Source organism: Mesoplodon bidens (genome assembly GCF_964165515.1).
Source record: "Mesoplodon bidens genome assembly, chromosome: 2".
In the NCBI taxonomy this organism is placed as follows: domain Eukaryota; kingdom Metazoa; phylum Chordata; class Mammalia; order Artiodactyla; family Ziphiidae; genus Mesoplodon; species Mesoplodon bidens.
The window spans coordinates 160,738,882-160,761,006 of NC_138177.1; the positions used below are offsets into that span (position 1 = coordinate 160,738,882).

General features: G+C 48.8%; 1 protein-coding gene across 5 annotated transcripts in view; it reads right to left on the bottom strand.

Moving 5' to 3' along the window:
• The window catches only part of AZIN2 (antizyme inhibitor 2), a 39,808-nt gene extending 18,198 nt beyond the window's left edge, over positions 1–21,610 (bottom strand). For 2 of the 5 annotated variants that reach the window (XM_081225623.1, XM_081225620.1), the window contains exons 1-9: positions 21,472–21,610; positions 21,258–21,378; positions 20,444–20,597; positions 18,787–18,960; positions 9,454–9,626; positions 8,298–8,453; positions 7,338–7,503; positions 5,972–6,134; positions 4,599–4,711 (exon numbers count right to left, since the gene is read on the bottom strand). In XM_081225623.1, the coding sequence (XP_081081749.1) occupies positions 4,599–4,711; positions 5,972–6,134; positions 7,338–7,503; positions 8,298–8,453; positions 9,454–9,626; positions 18,787–18,960; positions 20,444–20,548 (1,050 nt within the window). In that variant the 5' untranslated portion in view covers positions 20,549–20,597; positions 21,258–21,378; positions 21,472–21,610. Of the gene's footprint in view, positions 1–4,598; positions 4,712–5,971; positions 6,135–7,337; positions 7,504–8,297; positions 8,454–9,453; positions 9,667–18,786; positions 18,961–20,443; positions 20,598–21,257; positions 21,379–21,471 lie in introns of those variants that run through there. The other 3 variants (XM_081225621.1, XM_081225622.1, XM_081225624.1) reach the window with 3 other exon arrangements.
• Between the last annotated feature and the right edge of the window lie 515 nt (positions 21,611–22,125).

The window sequence follows — 22,125 nt, forward strand, 5'->3', positions numbered from 1 at the left end:
TGCTAAATTTTTCTCCAATAAGTGTTCTATTTGTTATATATATACACCATTTATATGGTAATCTATAACCCGCAGAGCAGTTAGAGACAAATTTCCTTACTATTAATTACAGCACACTTAGTTAAGATATATGATAGTGTGTTGAAACTTCTATGAAAGAATAACAAGGAATCACAAAACTAAAATAATAAACCATCAGATTAAGAAAAAATATATGTATCAAATATTATATTAAATACATACACACATGCATATGCAGGCTCATCTTCATTTGCAAGAAAAAAAGACTTTAAGACCTCCAATATTAGGCGAACAGAGGATATAAAAATATATTGACGTAGGGCCTCCCTGGTGGCGCAGTGGTTGAGAGTCCGCCTGCCGATGCAGGGGATACGGGTTCGTGCCCCGGTCTGGGAGGATCCCATATGCCGCGGAGCGGCTGGGCCCGTGAGCCGTGGCCGCTGGGCCTGCGCGTCCGGAGCCTGTGCTCCGCAACGGGAGAGGCCACAACAGTGAGAGGCCCGCATACCACAAAAAGAAAAAAAAAAAAAAAAAAAAAAAAAAAAATATATATTGACGGGACTTCCCTGGTGGTGCAGTGGTTCAGAATCTGCCTGCCAATGCAGGGGACACGGGTTCAATCCCTGGTCTGGGAAGCTCCCACATGCCGCGGAGCAACTAACTAAACTAAGTTGTGTGCCACAACTACTGAGCCTGCGCTCTAGAGCCTGCAAGCCACAACTACTGAGCCCGTATGCCACAACTACTGAAGCCCGTGCACCTAGAGCCCGCGCTCTGCAACAAGAGAAGCCACCACAATGAGAAGCTCACACGCCGCAACCAAGAGTACTCCCCACTCGCCGCAACTAGAGAAAGCCCACGCAGCAAGGAAGACCCAACATAGCCAAAAATAAATAGATAAATAAATTTATTTTTTTTAAAAAAATAGATCACTTAAAAAAAAAGGCATTGACATCAAAGGAAATAAAATAAACCAAAAAAAAAAAAGCCTTATCCTTGTCAAAGAAACAAGAATGAAAGAAATATTGAGGTATACCATTTCAGGTAAGTTAGCCAACAGAAAAAGGTCATGGACTTCCCTGGTGGCGCAGTGCTTAAGAATCCGCCTGCCAATGCAGGGGACTCTGGTTCAATCCCTGGTTCGGGAAGATACCACATGCCATGAAGCAACCAAGTCCGTGCACAACAACTACTGAGCCTGCGCTCTAGAGCCCACAAGCCACAGCTACCGAGCCTACGCACCACAACTACTGAAGCCCGCGTGCCCTAGAGCCCACGCGCTGCAACTACTGAGCCCAAGTGCTGCAACTACTGAAGCCTGCATGCCTAGAGCCCGTGCTCCGCAACAAGAGAAGCCACCACAATGAGAAGCCCGGGCACCGCAACGAAGAGTAGCCCCCGCTCGCCGCAACTAGAGAAAGCCCGCACAGCAACAAAGATCCAACACAGCCAAAAATTTTTTTAATTTTTTAAATAAAAAGAAAAAATAGAAAAAAGAAAATGGTCACAGCACATAATGCTGGTGAGCTTATTGTGAAATGGTACAAATGGTAACAATAAATATTGGTCCAAGCTTTGAGGAAAACAATCTGACAATACGTATCAAGAGGTATAAAAATGCTCAAATCATTTTACCCGGTAGTCCTATTCCAGAGACGGGGGTGGGGGAGGGGGAAGCTGGGGCGAAGTGAGAGAAGCATGGACATATATACACGACCGGATGTAAAATGGATGGCTAGTGGGAAGCAGCCGCATAGCACAGGGCGATCAGCTCAGGGCTTTGCAACGACCTAGAGGGGTGGGATAGGGAGGGTGGGAGGGAAGCTCTAGAGGGAGGGGATATGGGGATATATGTATGCATACGGCTGATTCACTTTATTGTACAACAGAAACTAACACAGCATTGTGAAGCAATTATACTCCAAAAAAGATGTATAAAAAAAGAAAAGAAGATAGTTTTTAAAAGGGAATCTACTTTAAGCATGTGCATTGAGGCAGCATGCAAAGAGATTAACAAAGAGGGAGTACTAAGTAGTACTAAGCAGTACTAAGCAGAGGGAGTACTCATAGAAACATGAGTAAGAATAAACAAAAATGAGCGATGCCCAAATGCCCAACAATGGCGAGAGTTTACAAGGAGGCGGTGATTTTATAGGAAAGTATCAATAGTCAAGAGCTTGTTCTTTGGCAGCAGACAGGTAATCAAAGGTGAATAAGACATGAACTCTGCCCCCAAGGGTCTACAGTTCATTCCTTTATCAACTGTGTGACTTTTGAGTCAGTTGCTTCACCACCCTATGCCTCAGTTTTCTCATCTGTAAAATCAACTACATAAACCATTTATGAGGGGAGATCTGAACACTAACTAGATGACAGGGGATACTATGGAACTGCTCACTTTTTAGTTTGGTGATGTTACTGTGTTCTTTTTTTAAGTCCTTATCTTTTAGTGACAACTACTAAAATATTTTTGAAAAAAGTTCAATAACATTTGTTCTGTAGTTTTTTTTTTTTTTTTGCTGTATGTGGGCCTCTCACTGTTGTGGCCTCTCCCTTTGCGGAGCACAGGCTCTGGACGCGCAGGCTCAGCGGCCATGGCTCACGGGCCCAGCCGCTCCGCGGCATGTGGGATCCTCCCGGACGGGGGCATGAACCCGTGTCCCCTGCATCGGCAGGCGGACTCTCAACCACTGCGCCACCAGGGAAGCCCTGTTCTGTAGTTTTTGTACTCTTCTCATGACACTGTTGTAGTTTGTGTACTACTCTCTCTCTCTCTCACACACACACACACACACACGTTTCTACCCAGCGGGATTGTATTTCCAAGACACAGGCAATTATTCCTCACTTACTGTCTTCTGCAGACCTCAGCACAATGCCTTGCATGTGGAGGGTACTCAAATATTTGTTGAATTTTTTTAAAAGAAAAGAAACAAAAAGGAGCCATGCATATTCCAATGATGAGAAGAAAACCCTGAACCAAGGATTATGTTTAAAATGAGTTTTTCTCCCTGAGGTCCAAAAACAAAGTGCCTGGGCACGAAGAGCAGGGTACAAAGCTGCCATCCTGGCAAGTGAGGGGCACCTTCCTTGGGGAAGAAAGTGCAGATACCCCTGGCCAGGCTGGGTCCCTCTGACACACTCCCAGCACAACTGTAGCTAACTGACTATGTGTGCTGTCACCTACACCGGTGTCTGTCTCCCCGGCCACACCGCGGGCCCCACCCTGGGTATGGTCACGTGGCAGGACTCCTAAGTGGTTGACAGCCTGAAGAAGAAACCTCAGCACCCACCAGAGGAGGAACAGCACAGGCCACAGAGAGGGTCAGTACCATCCTGGTGCCCAAGTCAGGAACACCAACTAGAGACTGATCAGCCAGAGTGCCTGGAGCAGGTATGGGGCTGGGCTGGGACTACAGCCCCGCCCGCTCGTCTGAGGAGCTGATGAAGGGAATGGGGAGTGGGCCAGGGACGGCCTGCAACAGAAAGAAGGGAGCGGAACCGAACCGGGACTGGGAGGGCGACTGGAAGGGAGAGTAACTGGGAAGCAGCTGCTGCCTGCTGTGTAGCCTGGGGCTTGGCTGGCCTAGACCTGGTGCTTCCTCTGTGTGGTAGGATGTGGGAGACCACAGGAATGCAGGGAATGCTAGTGCATCACCGTAGAAAACTGAATTCCTGAGCACGTCGGGAAGGCTTACTCAGACAAGGCAGCTATGGAATGAATATCCATCAAGTCGCGGGTAGGGTAGGGGCGCCTGGAGGAGAGAGGGGCTCCCTGTGCCAGCAGTAGAGGAGAGGCAGGAAGAACTACAAAGAGGAGCTAACGTCTGATTGCCTCTGGAAAAACTAGTCGGCATGGAAACGGAAAGAAAAACAAAAACACATATTGAAAGCTCACGATGGTCTAGGTACTAGTTAGGCACTTAAGTTTCCTTCCCAAAGCAAGACCACACAAAGGCCTGGAGATGTGAAAATCTTACAAGTGTGTCTGATTTTCTTTCCCCTCTTAACAACGCCCCCGCTAAAGCTGCCAGAGGCCCTGGGCTGGATTCTGCAGACTAGAAGGAATGTTCTGTCTATTCCTATTCCTTTGTTAACATGGAAAACTCATTAAAGATGAATTTTTACTTCTAGGAATTTACCCCAGAGCAGTGATCGGAGATGGATGTCAAGATAGACCCACAAAGCTCAAAAACAGGAAACCAAATGGACAATCACTAGAGTTAGATGGGCTAAAATATTATGTAGTCATCAAGAAGCGTGTTGTCAAAGATTGGTTAATGGCATGCAAAGAGCTACACCCCATACTAAGTGGAAAAAAAATCAGGTTACAAATGGATATGATCCCAACTTTATGGGAAAAAGTATAATACATTTTTTAAAAGATTGAAAAGAAATCTAATGTTCAAAGAGTCCATCTCTGTGATGGAATTATGGGTGATAACGTTCTTTATTCTTATTGTCTGTTTTCCACAATTAATGTTTTACTCTTTTAAAATTAGATAACAATACACACACACAAATGTTATTTAAATGCACCCACCCAATTGAAAACAGGCCCAATGGGGTAGGCTCACCTTCTGCAGGATGGGGGTAGGGCAGGTGTTGTCAAACAGGACTGAGTTGAAGATTCCATACTCGCCCTCACCGAGTTGGTACAGGATGGTCTTGGGGGCGGAACCGTTTTCCTCTGCAGGGAGGGGAGGGGGCGGGGCAGCACAAGCAGCACATAAGGGATTGGAACTATGGCGGGCTCAGCAAGGGGACAAGCTACTGAAGCAAGAGGGCTACCCCTTCCTCAGCTATGAGGTGGCCAGCCTCCTCCTGTGAGAGGAGGTTCGCTCCTGTGTTGGAAACACCTTGCAGCTGAGCAACCCTGCCCAGGACACACTCCCTGACTGCATCTGAGCCCCCCAATGCCCCTGCAAAGGCAGAAGAGCAGCCCACCCAAACTCAAGACCCCAAGAGGTTAAGCCACCTGCTCAGAGGCACAAGATGGGGCAGTGCGTGAGCTGGAATGAGAAGCCAGGTCTCCCTGCTGGACTAGAAAGTATAATCCCCCAGATGTGTAAAGGAGGCCAGAATTCCACACACACACACACACACACATGCTGGACTAGAAAGTATAATCCCCCAGATGTGTAAAGGAGGCCAGAATTCCACACACACACACACACACACACACACACACACACACACACACACACACACAACCTTCCACCTGGAGCCCACCACCCCTCTCCGAGGAAGAGCACACTGATGTCAGGCTCTCCTGCCTGGGGGTCCCAGAGCAGAGAAAAAAGCCCCAAGATCAGAGTCAGACCTCTCACTCAAGAGGCTGCTGGGACGACTGATCTATCTGGAAGGTCAGGGAAGAGCGCTGATGTTGGCAGTGTGGACAGAGGAGCCTTGAGTCAGCCCAGCCTGGACTTGAACCCTGGCACTGCCCCTTATCAGCTGTGTGACCTTGGGCTAGTGACTCAACCTCTCCATGCCTATGTTCTGTCGTCTATAAAGTGGGCCTAGACAAATATAAGTTGTCATTAATTACTTTCAATATCTTGTGAGAAGCAGTAGGGTGAGTAAGAGCCTGTACTTTGGAGAGAAGACAAACAAGGGGTGAAATGCAGGCTTTACCACTTACTAGCAATTAAGCAATTCACTTGTATTCTCTCTGGCTCTCAATTTCTTCATTTGTACAATAGGGTTAACAAAGCATCTATTCTCCCTAAGGTTGCTTTGATCTCAATCTTCATAAAATATAAACATGCATAGGAAAAAAAAGAGATGCTAAAGAGTGTCTTGGGGTGAGGAGACTTGATTGTAAATTTCCCTAAAGCAAGGACCCATTTTCCAGATTCCCCCACCCCTTAAAATCAGACCAGGCTCAGCCAGCCACTGTCCCTGGTTTTAGGGAAGAATGGGGCTCCGCTGCCCACCTGGCACCTACCCTCCCTGCCAGGCTGTTCCAGAAGAACCTCCTTCTTGGCGATGATGCTGGCTGCCAAGGTGAAGGCCGAGGTCACATAGTAGCGCCCCAGCTTGGCAAGGATGTCCACACCACAGCCCTCCGGGAAGTACAGGTCCAAGGCTGAGCTGACCACAGAAGAAATCTGAGAGGATGGGGGACAATTACATGTTTGAAATGTGGGGTTTATGCTGAAGACTTGCTGCAGCTCCAAGTCTATTTCTTGAAAGCCTCTTTGATTTCAGGTTACCCCAGCTGGTAACCACGGACAGCTGGACAAGAAGGTAGGCAGAGACAGAGCTGGGTCAAGACCCTCACACTTGTGTAAATCACCCTTCAATGACCCTACAATGGGAAAAGACACTCTTAATCTAACACTTGGTACTCAGATTCCAGAAGCCCTGATGTGGATTTTTCTTTCCTAAATAACCAATATGCTAAATAACACATTTTTTAAAATAGAAACTACAGAGAAGGAGAAAGAAGGTCAAAGTCACCCCTAATTCTATTACCCAGATTAACCTAATCAGTGTTAACTTTTTGGAGTCGCTCCTTTAATTCCTTTTTATACAAACCTAAAAACCTGATTTTTTTTATTATAAACATGATAGGGCTCTAAGTATATATGTTTTTATAAACTGTTTCACTCAATAAACTGAATGATCTCCCCATGTGTGTAAATGTTTTCACCATAAGAATATACCATAATTTAACCAACCCCTGAGTGCTATACGGACCAAGGAAGTCCACTGGACTTCTGTTATGAAGAATGCTGCAATGCTCATCTTTGAAGCTAATTCTTAGTGTCCATCACGTATTATTAAGTTCAGTTCCAAGATGTGAATATTCCAGGACCAGGCACTTACTGAGGAAAAGCGACCCCTAGTGGTTCAAGTTGGGATTGCAATGACACATTTTTCCTGATTTCACCTTCCAGATGGGAAGGAGACAGACGGACTAGGAGTGGACAGAAGGTTGGCTTTTCCTTCCCCTGCCCACTTGACTTCTCATCAGTCTGCAGGAGGGTGAATAGGGTACACCCAGACCCTCAGAAAGCCTTATGACTTATGCAAATATGGCCTGGTTAAGCCTCAAATAGGTGCATGGATGGAGTCAGGCAGAGCTGGGTGCGCAGCCAGGAAGTGAAGTAACGTAGTAACGTCTGCGAGCCTCAGTCTGCTCAGCTGTAACACAGGGTTAATAATAAGACAATCCAGGTAAAGCACTAAGCACAGCATGTAGCACATGGGACCCACTCACAGTGGGCTTCCTGGGATCATTATAACCCTCCTCACCCCCATCCCCACCCCCACCAAGCCCAGTGTGACACTTGCGATCCCAGGGTTACCTCTTCGAATCTCACTTTGGCCCCCTCCACTCCAGGGAAGCCGCCGCCAAGGTCCAGGATGTGCATCCTGTGGCCCAGCTCAGCACCCATCTCAAACACAAGCCGGGCGTCTGCGATGGACTGAGCGTAGGCCTGAGGGTCAGGACAGCCACTGCCAATGTGAAAACTGAGAAGGGAGGAAGAGCCTCGGCTTACACACAGGGGCCCAAGTACCACCACCTCAGTCCCAGCCAGGAGCAACCTTGGTCGAGCACACTGGATGCTGTGCCCATTTTCCAGATGTAGTGACTGTGGGCATAAAAGGTTAAATGGGCTGCCAAGGGCCATGTGGCAAGTGAGGAGTGGACAGGAGACTAGGTCCAAGGTCCCTTGGCACTTGGCACCCCCCCCACACCCCTCCATGCTGCCCCTGGGGCTGAGCCTTCTGGGGTGAGGGCTAGGGCCCCAGATTCAGCCAGATCTGAGGTACATCTCACTCAGCAGTCTGACATGCTGTGCTTCAGTTTCCCCGTCTATAAAGTGGGGATAAGATCCCACAGTTATGGGATAGTGTCCATGAAGCATTTAGCAGAGTGCCTGGCCATCCTAAGTCCAAAAAAAAGGAAAGCTATATTGTTAGGTCATAGCTCTTGCTTCTTCCATATCCCCTACCAGAAAAGAGGCAGAGCCAAGGTGTGCCTGGATGACCTTTGGCCTCAGGCTGGGAAAACTCCTGCAAAGCCAGGTCCCTCCTGGAACCTCCTGGGACAGGACCTTCTGCAGACTGTGGGGTTGGGGCAGTGGGACCCTCCAAACCTTCTTTCCAAAGGGAGGAAGCTCTCAAATGGCAGAATTCTAGGCCCAGGGACAGGCCCTCCTTGGAGACCCTGAGGGAGGTCTCACACAGAGCTGATTAAGTCCTGGGAAAGAGGCAGTGGGCAGTGGGCGTGGGTGGTGACGGCGGGGCTTCTGGGCACTCACCTCACACCCACCACCTCTACGTGGTTGCTCTTGGCATCTTCAAGCAGGTGTCTGCAGGATTTCAGCGACACTCCGAACTTGAGGCTCAGGCGGCTCCGGGAGTGGGAGTCATCGGTGGCAATGCACAGAACCATCCTGAGGAGACACGCAGCACCTCTGCAGGGGGTGCCATGCCTCACCCCACCCCACCCCGCCCCCGACCAAGCCTTCTCTAAGTCAAGAGGCGTGAGCCCTCATGGCTCAGAGCTACCCAACCCCACAAGCCCCTGGACCCCTTCCTCTCCCTGCACAGCCAGTCAGCCTCTGAGTCCTGTCCAATCCATTCCCTAAATGTCCCTGGGCCCTTCCCTGGGGCCCCTGCCCTGGTCCCGACCTCACCAGTTCTCCTCTGAGCAGCCCCACTTCTCCGAATCAGCCTTAACACCAGCCAGGCTTTTCCAACTTCTCTTGTATCGGGGGGACCATTTTTTAAACACAGTCTTATTGAGAACCCTGATATCCCCAATATGTAAAACAGACAGAATGGAAGCTGCTTTGAGTGAACTAGAGTGGCCCCCCACCTGGCTCCCCAGGGTGTCCAGGGACCAGGTGAGAGGCACAGCCTGAGCAAGATGTCCAGCCCTGACCCCTCCCACAGCCCACGTGCGCCGGGGTCCCTGCCCTGTGACAAGCACCATTCACTTCTCCTTCTCGCCTTGCACATGGTATGTTCCAGCTATACCAAATTTCTGCGTATCCCTCAAATGCCCCATGCTGCTTCTGGCCTCCATGCGTTTGCTCACGCAGTTCACTCTGACACGCTGTTTATGCCCTCCCCAGATGCTGGTCACTCCTCAAGGCCCTCCTTAAATGCCACCTCCTCTGTGAAACTTTAAATGCCACCTCCTCTGTGAAAAAAACACCCCATCTTGCTTCCTCTGCCGTGACTCTGACCTCCGTAGTACCGTGGGCTTTGCTCTGCCTGGCCTGTAATCCATCATTTCTACCTCTGTCCTACTCAGGCTCTGCATCCTGGGTCCAGTCCAGGAGTGCCTGCCCCAACCTCCTGTGACTCTGGCCGGGTCCAAGGCAGGGTCCTCAGCCCCGGCCCCATTCCTCCCACTCCCCCTGCCCTCACACGCAGCCCAGCCTCCCACATGAGTGCTTCTCAGCTTACTTGGCACTGGGGTGGCTTTTTACCACCTTTGCCAGCTCCATCTCGTTGTCAAAGCTCAGCAGCCGGACCCCATGCTTGGCAGCATACTTGATGTGTGCAATTTGCTTACAGGGGTTGGCGTAGATGATCTTACTGGCGGGGACACCAATACGCTGGACCAACTCCATCTCTGCCTGTGGGATCCCAAAGGTGGTGGTGAGGAAGCACCAGAGCCTGCTGGGCCCACGGAGGCCAAGGAAGCACAGATGAGGGGCAAAGTCATAGCTGTGCCTGGGGAGGTTCATAAAAAGTGGGCCTCACTTTTAGACAACAGGTATACAAAAATCAGGACGCACGCTGGTTCACCACTGACAGGCAGGGCTGCCATGTACAGCTGTGTGGGTGGTTTACTGCACAATCCCAGGGAGGGAGGGGTCCCGTTCAGAGAATACATGGTAGATTTGTATGCTTATTACGACTTCCTAACAGTAAAGCATCTTGCTCTAACAAAATCAGTATATTTATTTACAACAATTAAGTGCCTTAAGGAAGGGATACATTTTCTAATTCACACAAAGGCACTCCACAGATTCATGGTAGCCCTGAAAACAGGTTTCTGACACATTTTCCTGGCAGATTTAAATGTTTAGAGACTATCACTTGATGTATTAGAAAGTTCACCCCAGACCAATAGTCTTTTTTTTTTTTTTTTTTTTTTTTTTTTTTTGCTGTACGCGGGCCTCTCACTGCTGTGGCCTCTCCCGTTGCGGAGCACAGACTCCGGACACACAGGCTCCGCGGCCATGGCTCGCGGGCCCAGCCGCTCCGCGGCATGTGGGATCTTCCGGGATAGGGGCACGAACCCGTGTCCCCTGCATCGGCAGGCGGACTCTCAACCACTGCGCCACCAGGGAAGCCCCCAATAGTCTTTTGACACAGGTCATCCAACATCCAAACACCTGCTCTGTGCATGGCATGGTGCTGGGTGGCTCCAGCAAGGCCCTCTCCCCACAGGGCCTCCTCTTCCTCACCTTTCCAGAATAGTGCTCCACCTGATTGCTGCATTAATGATCCAGACAATGATGATGATGATGGTGAAAGCAACCATGGTCACAGAGCACCTACCACAAGCAGGCACTGAATGAGAGGCTTTACATCAGGTGTTGGCAAACTTTTTCCATGAAGGGCCAGAGAGTAAATATTTTAGGCTTTGTGGGCCGTACAGTTTCTGTACAGCTACTCAAATGCCCTTGTAGCACCAAAGCAGCCACAGATAATGCATAAGTGAATGAGCATGGCTGTAGTCCGATAAAACTCTACAAGTCCCACCATCCATTGTTTGCCAACCCTTGCTTTACTTATTTATGTATGTATGTATGTATGTATGTATGTATGTATGTATTTGGCCTCGCTGTGCACCTTGCGGGATCTTAGCTCCCCGACCAGGGATCAAACCTGTGCCCCCTGCAGTGGAAGCACAGGGTCCTAGCCACTGGACCGCCAGGGAAGTCCCCAGCCCTTGCTTTAGACTCACTCTTTTATTTACTCTTTACAGTACGCCACCAGATGGTATTAGCTCCACTCTATAGAGAAGGAAACATGCTCAGAGAGGCTATGGAGCAAGTAGGAGGCAGAACCAACTTTCAAACTCAAGCCTGACCCTCCATGATTAAGAAGGTGGCAGTTTGGCAGCACGGTAGGAGACACAGGGCCATCTTTAGCCATCCCAAGTTTGTAATAAGACTAATTTTAATGTAGCAACTTTTCAGCACGAGGTATTTATGTGCATTATCGCATGCAATGCCTATAACTATCCTATGAAATATTTATCGGCCACATTTTACAGAGGACAAATTGCGTTCAAAGAAACCCACTTGCCTTGGTGACACAGCCAGCGAGTAGCAGAGGGAGACACAAAGGTCCACCTCCAGAGCTGGAACTGCTGTCATCACAGCTTGCTTCCAAAGACCCCACGTCTGAGCAGTTATGAAAATGTGGTTTTGCTCCCTGCTTCACCCAAGAGGTGAGAGGAAGCAGCAATGGTTAACACTTTGGGGACCTGTGGTTTAGCTTTGATTAAAATTATTTAAATAATAACCATTGTCACTCATTAAAGGATTACTGTATGCCAGCCATTGCATTCAATATTTTATAGACATTCTCATTTCATCACCATATTAATCTTATGAGGCAGGAGACAGAGGCTCAGAGAGGCCTTAAGTGACTTGTCCAAAGTCACACGGCTTACAAGTGGCACTGCTAGAATTCTAACCCAGGACCGTCCGACTTTAGCACACCAGCTTTTTTTTTTTTTTTTTTTTTTTTTCTTTTTGCGGTATGCGGGCCTCTCACTGTTGTGGCCTCTCCCGTTGCGGAGCACAGGCTCCGGATGCGCAGGCCCAGCGGCCATGGCTCACGGGCCCAACCGCTCCGTGGCATATGGGATCCTCCCAGACCGGGGCACGAACCCGTATCCCCTGCATCGGCAGGCGGACTCTCAACCACTGCGCCACCAGGGAGGCCCAGCACACCAGCTTTTAACCACAGCACTTCAGTGGAGAAGACACCTTGATGCTGAATTGGCAAGTGTGTCTCGAGCATCTATTGAGTTGCCAGGCTTTGAGACAGGTGCTAATGAAAACAAGTGGTGAGTAAAGCAGACAGGGTCTCCGACCCTGTGGAGGTTTCAGGAAGATGGGAAAGAAGGGGAGGAATGAATGAACACTGAATAATAACAGGATTACAAATGGATAAGAGCCATGGAGAACAAGTACGGGATACTAGAGAATGTGGGATGGGGAAACCTGGATGTGAGGGGGTGACGGACAGCTTTCTGAAGGTCAGAAATTTAAGCTGAGGAGGCGGTGTGGAGAAAAGGGAACCCTCCTACACTGTTGGTGGGAATGTAAATTGGTACAGCCACTATGGAAGACAGTGTGGAGGTTCCTTAATAAACTGGAAATAGAGTTACCATATGATCTAACAATCTCACTCCTGGGCATATATCTGGAAAGGACAAAAGCTCTAATTTGAAAAGACACATGCACCCCAATGTTCATAGCAGCACCACTACAATAGCCAAGACATGGAAGCAACCTAAGTGTCTATCAACAGATGAATGGATAAAGAAGATGTGATGTATATATATATATATATATATACATACACACACACAATGGAATATTACTCAGCCATAAAAAATGAAATTCTGTCACTTGCAGCAATGTGGATGGACCTAGAGATTATCATACTAAGTGAAATAAGTCAGAGAAAGACAAATACCATATGATATCACTTATATGTAGAATCTAAAATATGATACAAATGAATTTATTTACAAAACAGAAACAGACTCACAGAAATAGAAAACAAACTTATGGCTTCCAAAGGGGAAGGAAGGGAGGGAGGAATAAACTGGGAGTATGGGATTGACAGATGCATACTTCTGCATACAAAACAGGTAAACAACAAGGATTTACTGTATAGCACAGGGAACTATATTCAGTATCTTATAATAAACTATAATAGAAAAGAATTGAAAAAAAGAATATAGATATATACATATGTAACTGAACCACTTTGCTGTACACCTGAAACTAACACAGTACTGTCAATCAACTATACTTCAATTTAAAAAAAAAAAAAGTAAGAAATTTAAGCTGAGCCCCATAGGAGGCCTGGGCCAGGCTGAAAGGGAAGGAAAGAATGTTTCTGGTAGGAGAAGTGGCCTGTACAGAGGTTCTGAGGCAAGAATGTACTCAGCCTGAGGGAGGAACAGAGAACGCTGGGGTGGCCTGGGCAGGGTGACCACCGTGGGGGACGATGAGCTTGGAGGGATGCAGGCAGAGCCAACAGGGAGACCAAGAAGGCTGATGTGATTTATATTTGACCCTACCAGTGGTGGGAAACAGTTTGAGGGGTCTCAAGAGGGAAAAGGACATGATCAGATGGGCATTTTGAATGCAAGGTCTAAATGCATGTCACTCTGGCTACTGTGTGAAAATGGACCAAGGAAGGGCCTAGGAGAATTCTGGGACACAGTCACAACCTCCCTGGGAAACAGGACAGGCTGCATAGAAAGGCGGGGGGGGTGTCATCTGAAGGCATGGCTGGCAAGCTTGGTGAGGGACTGCACGTGGGGATGTGGGGCTAGATGTCTGAGGGGGACTCCTCACCCAGCAGACCCAGGGGCCCCTCTCGAGGGGAAGATCATGAGTGCATTTGAACACACTGGGTTCCAGGCATCCTGTGGCAACAAGTCAGCACCTGGATACATAGGGTCTGGGCTGGAGATCAAAACAGGGGAGGTGGTGGCGTATTAGGGGTATTTGAAGCCCTGGGAGGAGATGAAATCCTCTAGGAACACAGAGAGTTTATAAGAGAAGGGAGCCTGAGCCAGAATCCAGAGGAACTCTCCCAGCTAGAGAGCAGGAAGAGCCGGCACAGGACCGAGGGGAGGAGAGAGCGTCCCCAGAAGAGGCAGAACAACGCAGAGGTTCTTATGCCATTCCTGTCAAAGCAAACCCTGTCTTGCAATTCACATCTGTGCAGAAGGAGGCCTCTCCACTGTCAGAGGCACCCCAGGAGGGTGGAGCAAGGCTCCCAGCAGCGTCCACTTTCACTGGATATGTTTCTAAAGTCTTTAAAACCAAGAGCACGTGTTGTTGAGTACAAGCATACCTCATTTTATTTCGCCTCACTCTCTGGTGCTTTGCAGATATTGCGATTTTTACAAATTGAAGGTTTGTGGCAACCCTGCATCAAACAAGTCTATTGGCACCATTTTTCCAGCAGTTTGCTCACTTCATGTCTCTGTGTCACATTTTGGTAATTCTTGTGATATTTCAGATGTTTTCAGTGTTACTGTATTTGTTATGGTGATCTGTGATCTTTGATGTTACTATTGTCATTGTTTTGGGGTGCCACGAACCATGCCCATACAGTGAACTTAATGGATAAATGTGTGTTCTGACTGATCCACCCCTCAGCCATTCCCCATCTCCCTCTCGTTCTTTGGACCTCCCTATTCCCTGACATACAACAACCCAACCATATCGAAATTAGGCCAGTTAATAACCCTACAATGACCTCTAGGTATTCAAGTGAAAGGAAGAGTCTTCTCTTAAGAAACTGCCACCCCACACTTCAGCAACCACCGCCCTGAGCAGTCAGCAGCCATCAACATGGAGGCAAGACCCTCCACCAGCAAAAAGATTACAACTCGCTGATGGCTCAGATGATGGTCGGCATTTTTTAGCAAGAAAATATTTTTTACTTAAGGTATGTACATTTTACTTAAAGTATTTTTTTAGACATAATGTTATTGCACACTTAACAGACTACAGTACAGTGTAAGCATAACTTTTATATGCACTGGGAAACCAAAAAAATCGTGTGACTCACTTTATTGTGATTTTCACTTTACCGTAGTGGTCTGGAACCCAACCCACAATATCCTAGGCTAGGCCTGTGTTTTTAAAAAGAATGTGTTTCAATGGATGCAACTAGAGATTATCATACCAAGTGAAGTAAGTCAGAAAGAGAAAGACAAATACCATATGATTATCACTTATATGTGGAATCTAAAATATGACACAAATGAACCTATCTATGAAACAGAAATAGAATCGGGGACATAGAGAATAGACTGGTGGTTGCCAAGGGGGAGGGTGGATAGGAGAGTGATGGATTGGGAGTTTGGGATTAGCAGATGGAAACTGGTATATATAGAACGGATAAACAAGGTCGTGCTGTATAGCACAGGAACTCTATTCGGTATCCTGTGATAAATGGAAAAGAATATGAAAAAGAATGTATATATATGTATAACTGAGTCACTTTGCTGTTCAGCAGTAATTAACACAAAATTGTAATTCAACTGTACTTCAATAAAAAATAAATTTAAAAAATACTAAAAAAGAAAAAAGAATGTTTCAAATGGGGAGTTGCTACTCAATGGGTATAAAGTGTCCGTTCTGCAAGAGGAATCGGTTCTAGAGATCTGCTGTACAACATGGTGCCTATACTTAACAATTCCTTATTAAACACTTAAAAATTTGTGAGGGTAGATCTCACTTTAAGTGTTCCCACCACACACACACACAAACACACACACACACACACACACTTTTTCATGGTGAGAGCAAAAGCTAGGAGGAGCAAGGAGTGTCCCCTACGAGGTCTAAAAGCATCAACATGGACAGATCTCCAAAATCTGCTGAGCTTAAAGCTACTGTAAGGGACTTCCCTGGTGGCACAGTGGTTAAGAATCCACCTGCCAATGCAAGGGACACGGGCTCGAGCCCTGGTCTGGGAAGATCCCACATGCCGTGGAGCAACTAAGCCCATGCAGTGCACCACAACTACTGAGCGTGCGCCCTAGAGCCCACGCACCACAACTACTGAAGCCCGTGCTCCTAGAGCTCGTGCTCCACAACAAGAGAAGCCACCCCAAGGAGTAGCCTGCGCACCGCAACAAAGAGTAGCCCCACTCACCACAACTAGAGAAAGCCCACGCGCAGCAATGAATACCAAACGCAGCCAATAAATAAATAAATAAATAAATAAATTTATTTAAAAAATAAAAATAAAGCTATGTGGCACAATACCTACCACATGAACATCTTATATTTTGTTACAAAATCACAAGATATTTTGTATGTTTCCTATGGATCATATTTGTAAGTATTTTTCAAACACCATGTAGCCACCAAACTCAAACTCAGAATGTTGATTATCTCTGGAGACATAAAGCTGACGTTCTACTTTTTTTTTGCAGATGAATCAACGTATTATTTGAATAATTCAAAATGAATATTTAGAATAAAGTGTTCACTGGATCCTGGAGATTGCTGGGGACGCTGGCAAGAGGAGATTCCTTGGAATGATGAGTGGAGGTCGGGAAGCAGTGGCTTAAGGACTGGGTGCTAAGGGAAAGTGACAAGTGACTGCAGACAGGCAAGTGTAGACAACTCAGTTTGGCCATGAAGAGAGAGCAAGGGATTGGGCTGGGGGATGATGTAGTGTCCAGAAAAGGCATTTTAAGATGGGAGGATGCTGAGGGATACAGCCAGAGAGGGCAAGGGATGGGGCACGAGAGATGACATAAGGTCCTTGGGAAGGTGGGTGGGTGGACCAGAGCCCCGTGTAAGGCGTGGCTGGTGCTCTTGACCCTGGAGCCTGTCTGATGCATATCTGTACACCCAGCCCCAGCTCATGCCTGACCCTAGGTCAGTGGCCGCCAAAGCATGGTGCTGTACAGCGTGGCCACCAGCTCCAGCCAACCAGAAGAGGGCAGCCTCGGCCTTCCAAGAAAAGCTGTGCCACCTCTCAGGAAATGCACCCAAGGGCCACATGATCCCACCTACTGGGTGGGGTCTCAGCTCTGCCATCCTCTCCCTGGGGATCTTCGCAAAGACAGCAGTGATAAAGTCAGCGGCCCCTTCCCAGGGCATCCCTCAAACCTCTGTGCCTCCTTTCCTTATACACTAACTGCTTCCTCATGGGGCTGTTGTCAAAATCACGGTGATAATAATTACCTCACAGGGTTGTTTCAAGAGTCAAATGAGATCATGTACAGAAAACGCTTGGCAAAGCACATGACACAACAGAAGCCCTCAGCAAACGTCCGTCCCCCCCAACTTCTAAGCCCTACACCTCACAACTCTGCCCTTTGGAGGCCAGTCCTGAGGCTTGAGGGCCAGCACAGGGCCCCACCTCTGGGTTTCCAGAAGCACAGGACTCTAGTCAGTGAGGTTTGGTCCTGTTCTTCACCCCTAGACCAAGGGTTATGGAAAAGGGTCCCCTTCCTCCTCGGTCAGAGCAGAGACCCGGCATGCTGCAGGGGGCAAGTCTTGGCTCTGCTACCAGCAAGCTGTGTGAAGCTCATCCCCAGTTCCTCAACTGCAAAATGGCAATCTCTTCTCCTAGGCACTCCATGGGGCTTTATGTGGGGCATGCATGAAACCAGGTGTGCAAAACAAGAGCTGATGCAAAGGGGCTTCACGGGTGACATGAGGGAGACTCATCTACCAATAAGGACACTAACATGCGTCTCTGATAAAGGTGAACCTGCTCGTTCCAACCGTCCACCATGGTGTGTACCTCTCTCCCACCTGGAATCCCTCCAGCCTCCTATCCAGATGAGCTCTCCTCCTGTCTCCTCCAGATCCCTTTCTAGAATCCTCCTCACAACACCCAGCTATATTGCTGACCAGGGTTTAAAAGGGATTCCCCCTCAAAACAATCATTACTAAACATTTTAAAATAACTGTAATAACAATATCACAAACCAATGCCCACAGGCTTGCTCCCACCTCAGGACCTTTGCACTTGCTGGTCCCTCTGCCTGGAATGCTCTTCCCCTGGTTTTCCACCTGGCTTGGATCCTTTGCTTCCTTCAGATCTGTGTTCAAATTTCAGTGATGCCTTCCCTGGCCAAACCATCTAAAAGTACAATCCTCTTTCCCGACATCCATGTCTCTTCCCTACTTCCCTTTCCCTCTTTAATTTTCTCCACAGCATTTACCATCTAAAATGCCATAGACTTTCACTGGTTAACTTGTTTGTTCTTTAGAAAGCAAGCTCCACGAAGGGACTTTTTTTGTTTTGTTCACTTGCTAAATCCCCACCTAGAAAAGTACTTGATTCCCCAGTAGGTGCTCAATAAATGTTGCTGAATGAATAACTATGTCCAAAGCTGTACTCTGAGGAAACTTTATAGCTAAAAGACTTATCAAGTAAGAACAGAATGGAAATAGATAAGCCGTGCATTCAACTCAAGGACAACAGAGTCTGTTTTACTCAACACTGTATTGCCAGCCCTACCTAGAACAGTGTCTAGCACACTGCAAGAGTTCAATGAATAGAGAATGACAGTAATAAACAAATCTAAAGAGAGCAGGAGGGAATTAAGACAACAGCATTAATCAAATGAGAAAGGCAGCAGAACTGGCAACAACAGAACTCTATAAGGATTAGTTAAGAAAATGTACAGTCACACGTTATTAATATTATAAAAGAAAAAAATAAAACCTATCATAAAATGGTGTTTTTGTTTTGTTTTAATTAGAAGAATACCACATATAGCTCTATGCCAAGAAGTTTGAAAATCTCCATTAAAAAGGTGACCCACCTACCCAGGGTCACACGTGGTTCCAACGTGGAACTTCAAGGCTGGCAAATTCCACCCTCATCCCTTACACCCCTTGCATGTGGGTGGCCCTTCCCAGAGGGCAGGGGCCAATTACAGGTCACTCCTGCTTCCCCAGGTCCACCCACAGCAGCTGCAGCCGGGCCATGTGGGTGTTCAGTAGGCAGTGAGGGTCAGTGTGCAGGTGGGGGGCAGGAGCTCACCTTGTTGGCACAGCTGAAGCCCAGTCCTAGCTTGGCCAGGACCTTCAGCACGCCCGGGCTGTTGTTGCACTTGACAGCGTAAAAGGGTCGGACTCGCGGCAGGCACTTCAGAAAGCAGAAGTGCTTTCTCACTACAGCACCCAGGTCGGCCACAAAGAAGGCAGAGACCTCTTCCTGCACAACAAGAAGGGTGAATATGAGACCCCACCCAGCTTCTTCCTAGTGCGTGCCATCCACGGTCCTCCCAAGTACCTTGCTCTAAAATTCTCTGGGGATCCCCAAGCCTACAGGACATTCAAGGCTCTGTGATCCAGCTCCAGTCCCTTCCCTCACTTCAGCTCAAACTCCAGCTCTATCCTAGATCATTTTCCACCTCCCAGCCTTTATTCCCACCCTGTCCTCCAAACAGAATATGCTTCCCCCACATGTGTCTGGCAAGTTCCTAATCCACCTTCAAGTTTCAGCTGAAATGTCACCTTCCCCCAAACCTATAAGGCAACTCCACCTTTAATGCTCCCACTGCATTTTGCACATGCTTCCAAAGTATCAGAACTCTGTGTATATAGACAACTGTCTTCTCCAGAAAAAAGATAAATTCCTTGAAGACCCACAGCCTACAGCCACTGCCTTTCACATTTAGGTGTTCAATGAAGACTTGAAGTAGTCCCACTGCTACTGCAACCCATGCCTGAGGACAACTGTTTACTGAGGGTTGAATACATATGAGGCCATTGGTGAGACCACATTAATTAAACCTTTTCTGGGACTCAGTTTCCCTTTTATGCAACACTTTTTTACTGATGCCCACTTGGTGTCTGACCAAGCATACCTATGCAAGTATGCTAAGTATGCTTGGGTCTGCAAAAGAACCCCTTAAGCAATTACAAGCCCATTCAATAAATGCTAAGCAGGAGTTTCTACAAAATGCAGAGGGGGCCATGGAGAAGGAAAGTACAAAATCTGCCTGGGGCAATCAGGAAAAGGTGACACGGATGAGTAATAAGTAATGAGTAGAAATAGGTAAGAGGCAAGAGGCTGGGAGAAGGGAAGAGGGAACAGCCTGGGCAAAGGAGTGATAATGGAGCACATGGAATCCTCGGGAAATATGAGCAGAGTAGTTCAGCTCTGATGGAGCATAATATATACCGTGGGAAAAGCCAGAAATGGGGCTATGAAGGCAGAGGGGTTCTGACCTGTATCCTGTAGGGAGTGAGAAACTGCCAAAGAATTCTGATTTTGAGCAGGGCTGTGATAAAGTTGGAAGCGGTGGGATGAGGCAGGGAAAAGGTTAGGGGAGTTTTAAGAGAGATGAGGCCTAAACTACACAGTGAGGTCCCAGAAGAACACACTGAAGGGTAATTTAAGGAGGCTGGATTCACAGAGTTTGGGGGTGCCCAGGTGTGGGAGGGGAAGTGAGGACTCCCAGGTTTCTGACCTAGAGGGCTGCGTAGATGATGGTAGTGTTGTTCATGAAGGCAGGGAACACAGGAGGGGCAGGTTCGGGGGCAAGGACCAGGAATTTGGAGAAAAAATGAGACATCTCTCACAAATAGAAAGGAATGAATACCAAATAAGTGAAAGAATCAGATGTGGGCCCTAGGAGGCAGCTGAGCCTGCTGGGAGAACAGAAGACCCATCCCCACTCCCAGGCCCTCACCGTGGTGGCCTGTGAGGCCCCCAGAGTGAGCTGCTCCAGCAGGTCTCGGGTGCTGAAGCCCTCCTCCACCATCACGAAGTCCGCTTCACTCAGGCAGCCAGCCATGCTGAGGAGGAGCCGATGGGCTGGATGGAGCTGCCGCTGCCTCCGGTGCCTGAGAAAGTATGCAACACACTGCTGGAGAAGAGTGAGGGGGCCGCTGGGGAGCTGGCGTCAGCTGCACCCCTCACCTCCCCAGGCCAGGGCACCCACTCCTGTCACACCCTGCCCCCAGCACAAGCCTGGGGAGCTTAGGTTCACTGGGAGGAGTAGGGAAGATCAGGAATCCTGGACTGGGACAAGGCATTATCTACCTAGATGTCACTGCCTCTCCGAGCCTCAGTTTCCCCATCTGTAAAATGGATGCATTGTTTTGGAGATCCTTTCCAGTTCTGAAATTAGGGTTTTGGTTTAAAGGGAAAGAATGAGAGAGAAGGAGAAGAAAAGCTGAGTGGGGAAGTTTCCAGGTGACCCCCCATCCTGACCACCTAAAGTGGCTGCAGGTGGTCCCACCAAGGAGTCTCAGCCTGAGAGCTGAGGTTCGAGTCCGCTCTCTGCTGCGTGACCCTGGGTACGCCCCGTCCCCTCTCAGTTTCACCGTTTGTAAAGAGGGGCCGGGCTGGTCCTGACGTGCTAGGATGGTAAGCGTGCGTGAGGGCTCCACATGGTGGGTGATTGCCGCGGGCTCCCGGGCAAGAACTGAAGGCTGAGGCTCTGTCCGGGTGAGCCCTCCTGAGTGCAGGGCCGAGGTCCCGCCCCCCCAAAACCCCCTTACCAAGCCCCGTGCTCCTTCGCGGGGGCCAGAGTCAGGCGCGCTGCTAGGGGGGCTCGCCGGTGACCTCGAAACTTGTGCAGCACCCCGAGGAGGAGTGGCAGTTGCGGAGCCGAGGCCCCTGCTGAGAGGAGACAAGAGGGGCCAGGGAGCAGGTCAGCACTGGAGCCGAGAGCGCCCGCTCCCGAGGCTCCCCGGACCTCTCCCCCGCACTCGCCTTAAAACGCATTTACACGGCTTCGGCCCATAGGTCCCCCCCAGCGAGTGAAACGGCTCCTCCGCGCATCCGCTCGCTAGCTTTCCCCGGCTTGGGCCCCGCGGCCTGCGGCCCGCCCTCCCAACAGCCACAGACCCCACGCCCCGCCTTTCGCCCGGCGCTCACTTATATAAGCCCCGCCCAGACCCCGCCTCTGGTGCTCAGGCCCCTCCTCCGCTCGGCCCGCCTCCGTAGCCCTGGCAACTGGATGCCACCATCCCATTGGTCGATTCCGACATAAAGCATTCAACCCTGCTAGCCGGCTCCGCAAACGTTATCCTCAGTCCTACTGAGACCCCTACGCCGTTACCCTACGCTGGGAAATCGGAACTGCAGGCCCGCTAGCTCAGAATCCCGAGCGTCTACGCGGTGGGACGCTTAGCTCCTGGATATTGGATCTTGGAGAGTGGGCAGGAAGCCAGGAGGTTTTTTATTTGCTCTGGGAAGCCTTTTCTGTGACTACCACAGCTCGACGGTGCCTCTCCTCTCCGATCTGGTGAATTGCCCACTCATCCCGGGAAGCCCAGGTCAAATGTCATCTCCTTGTTTTACTTTTCTAATAGAATCATTTTTATTTAATTGCCTCTTCCAGCATCCTCCAACTCAAAACCCAGA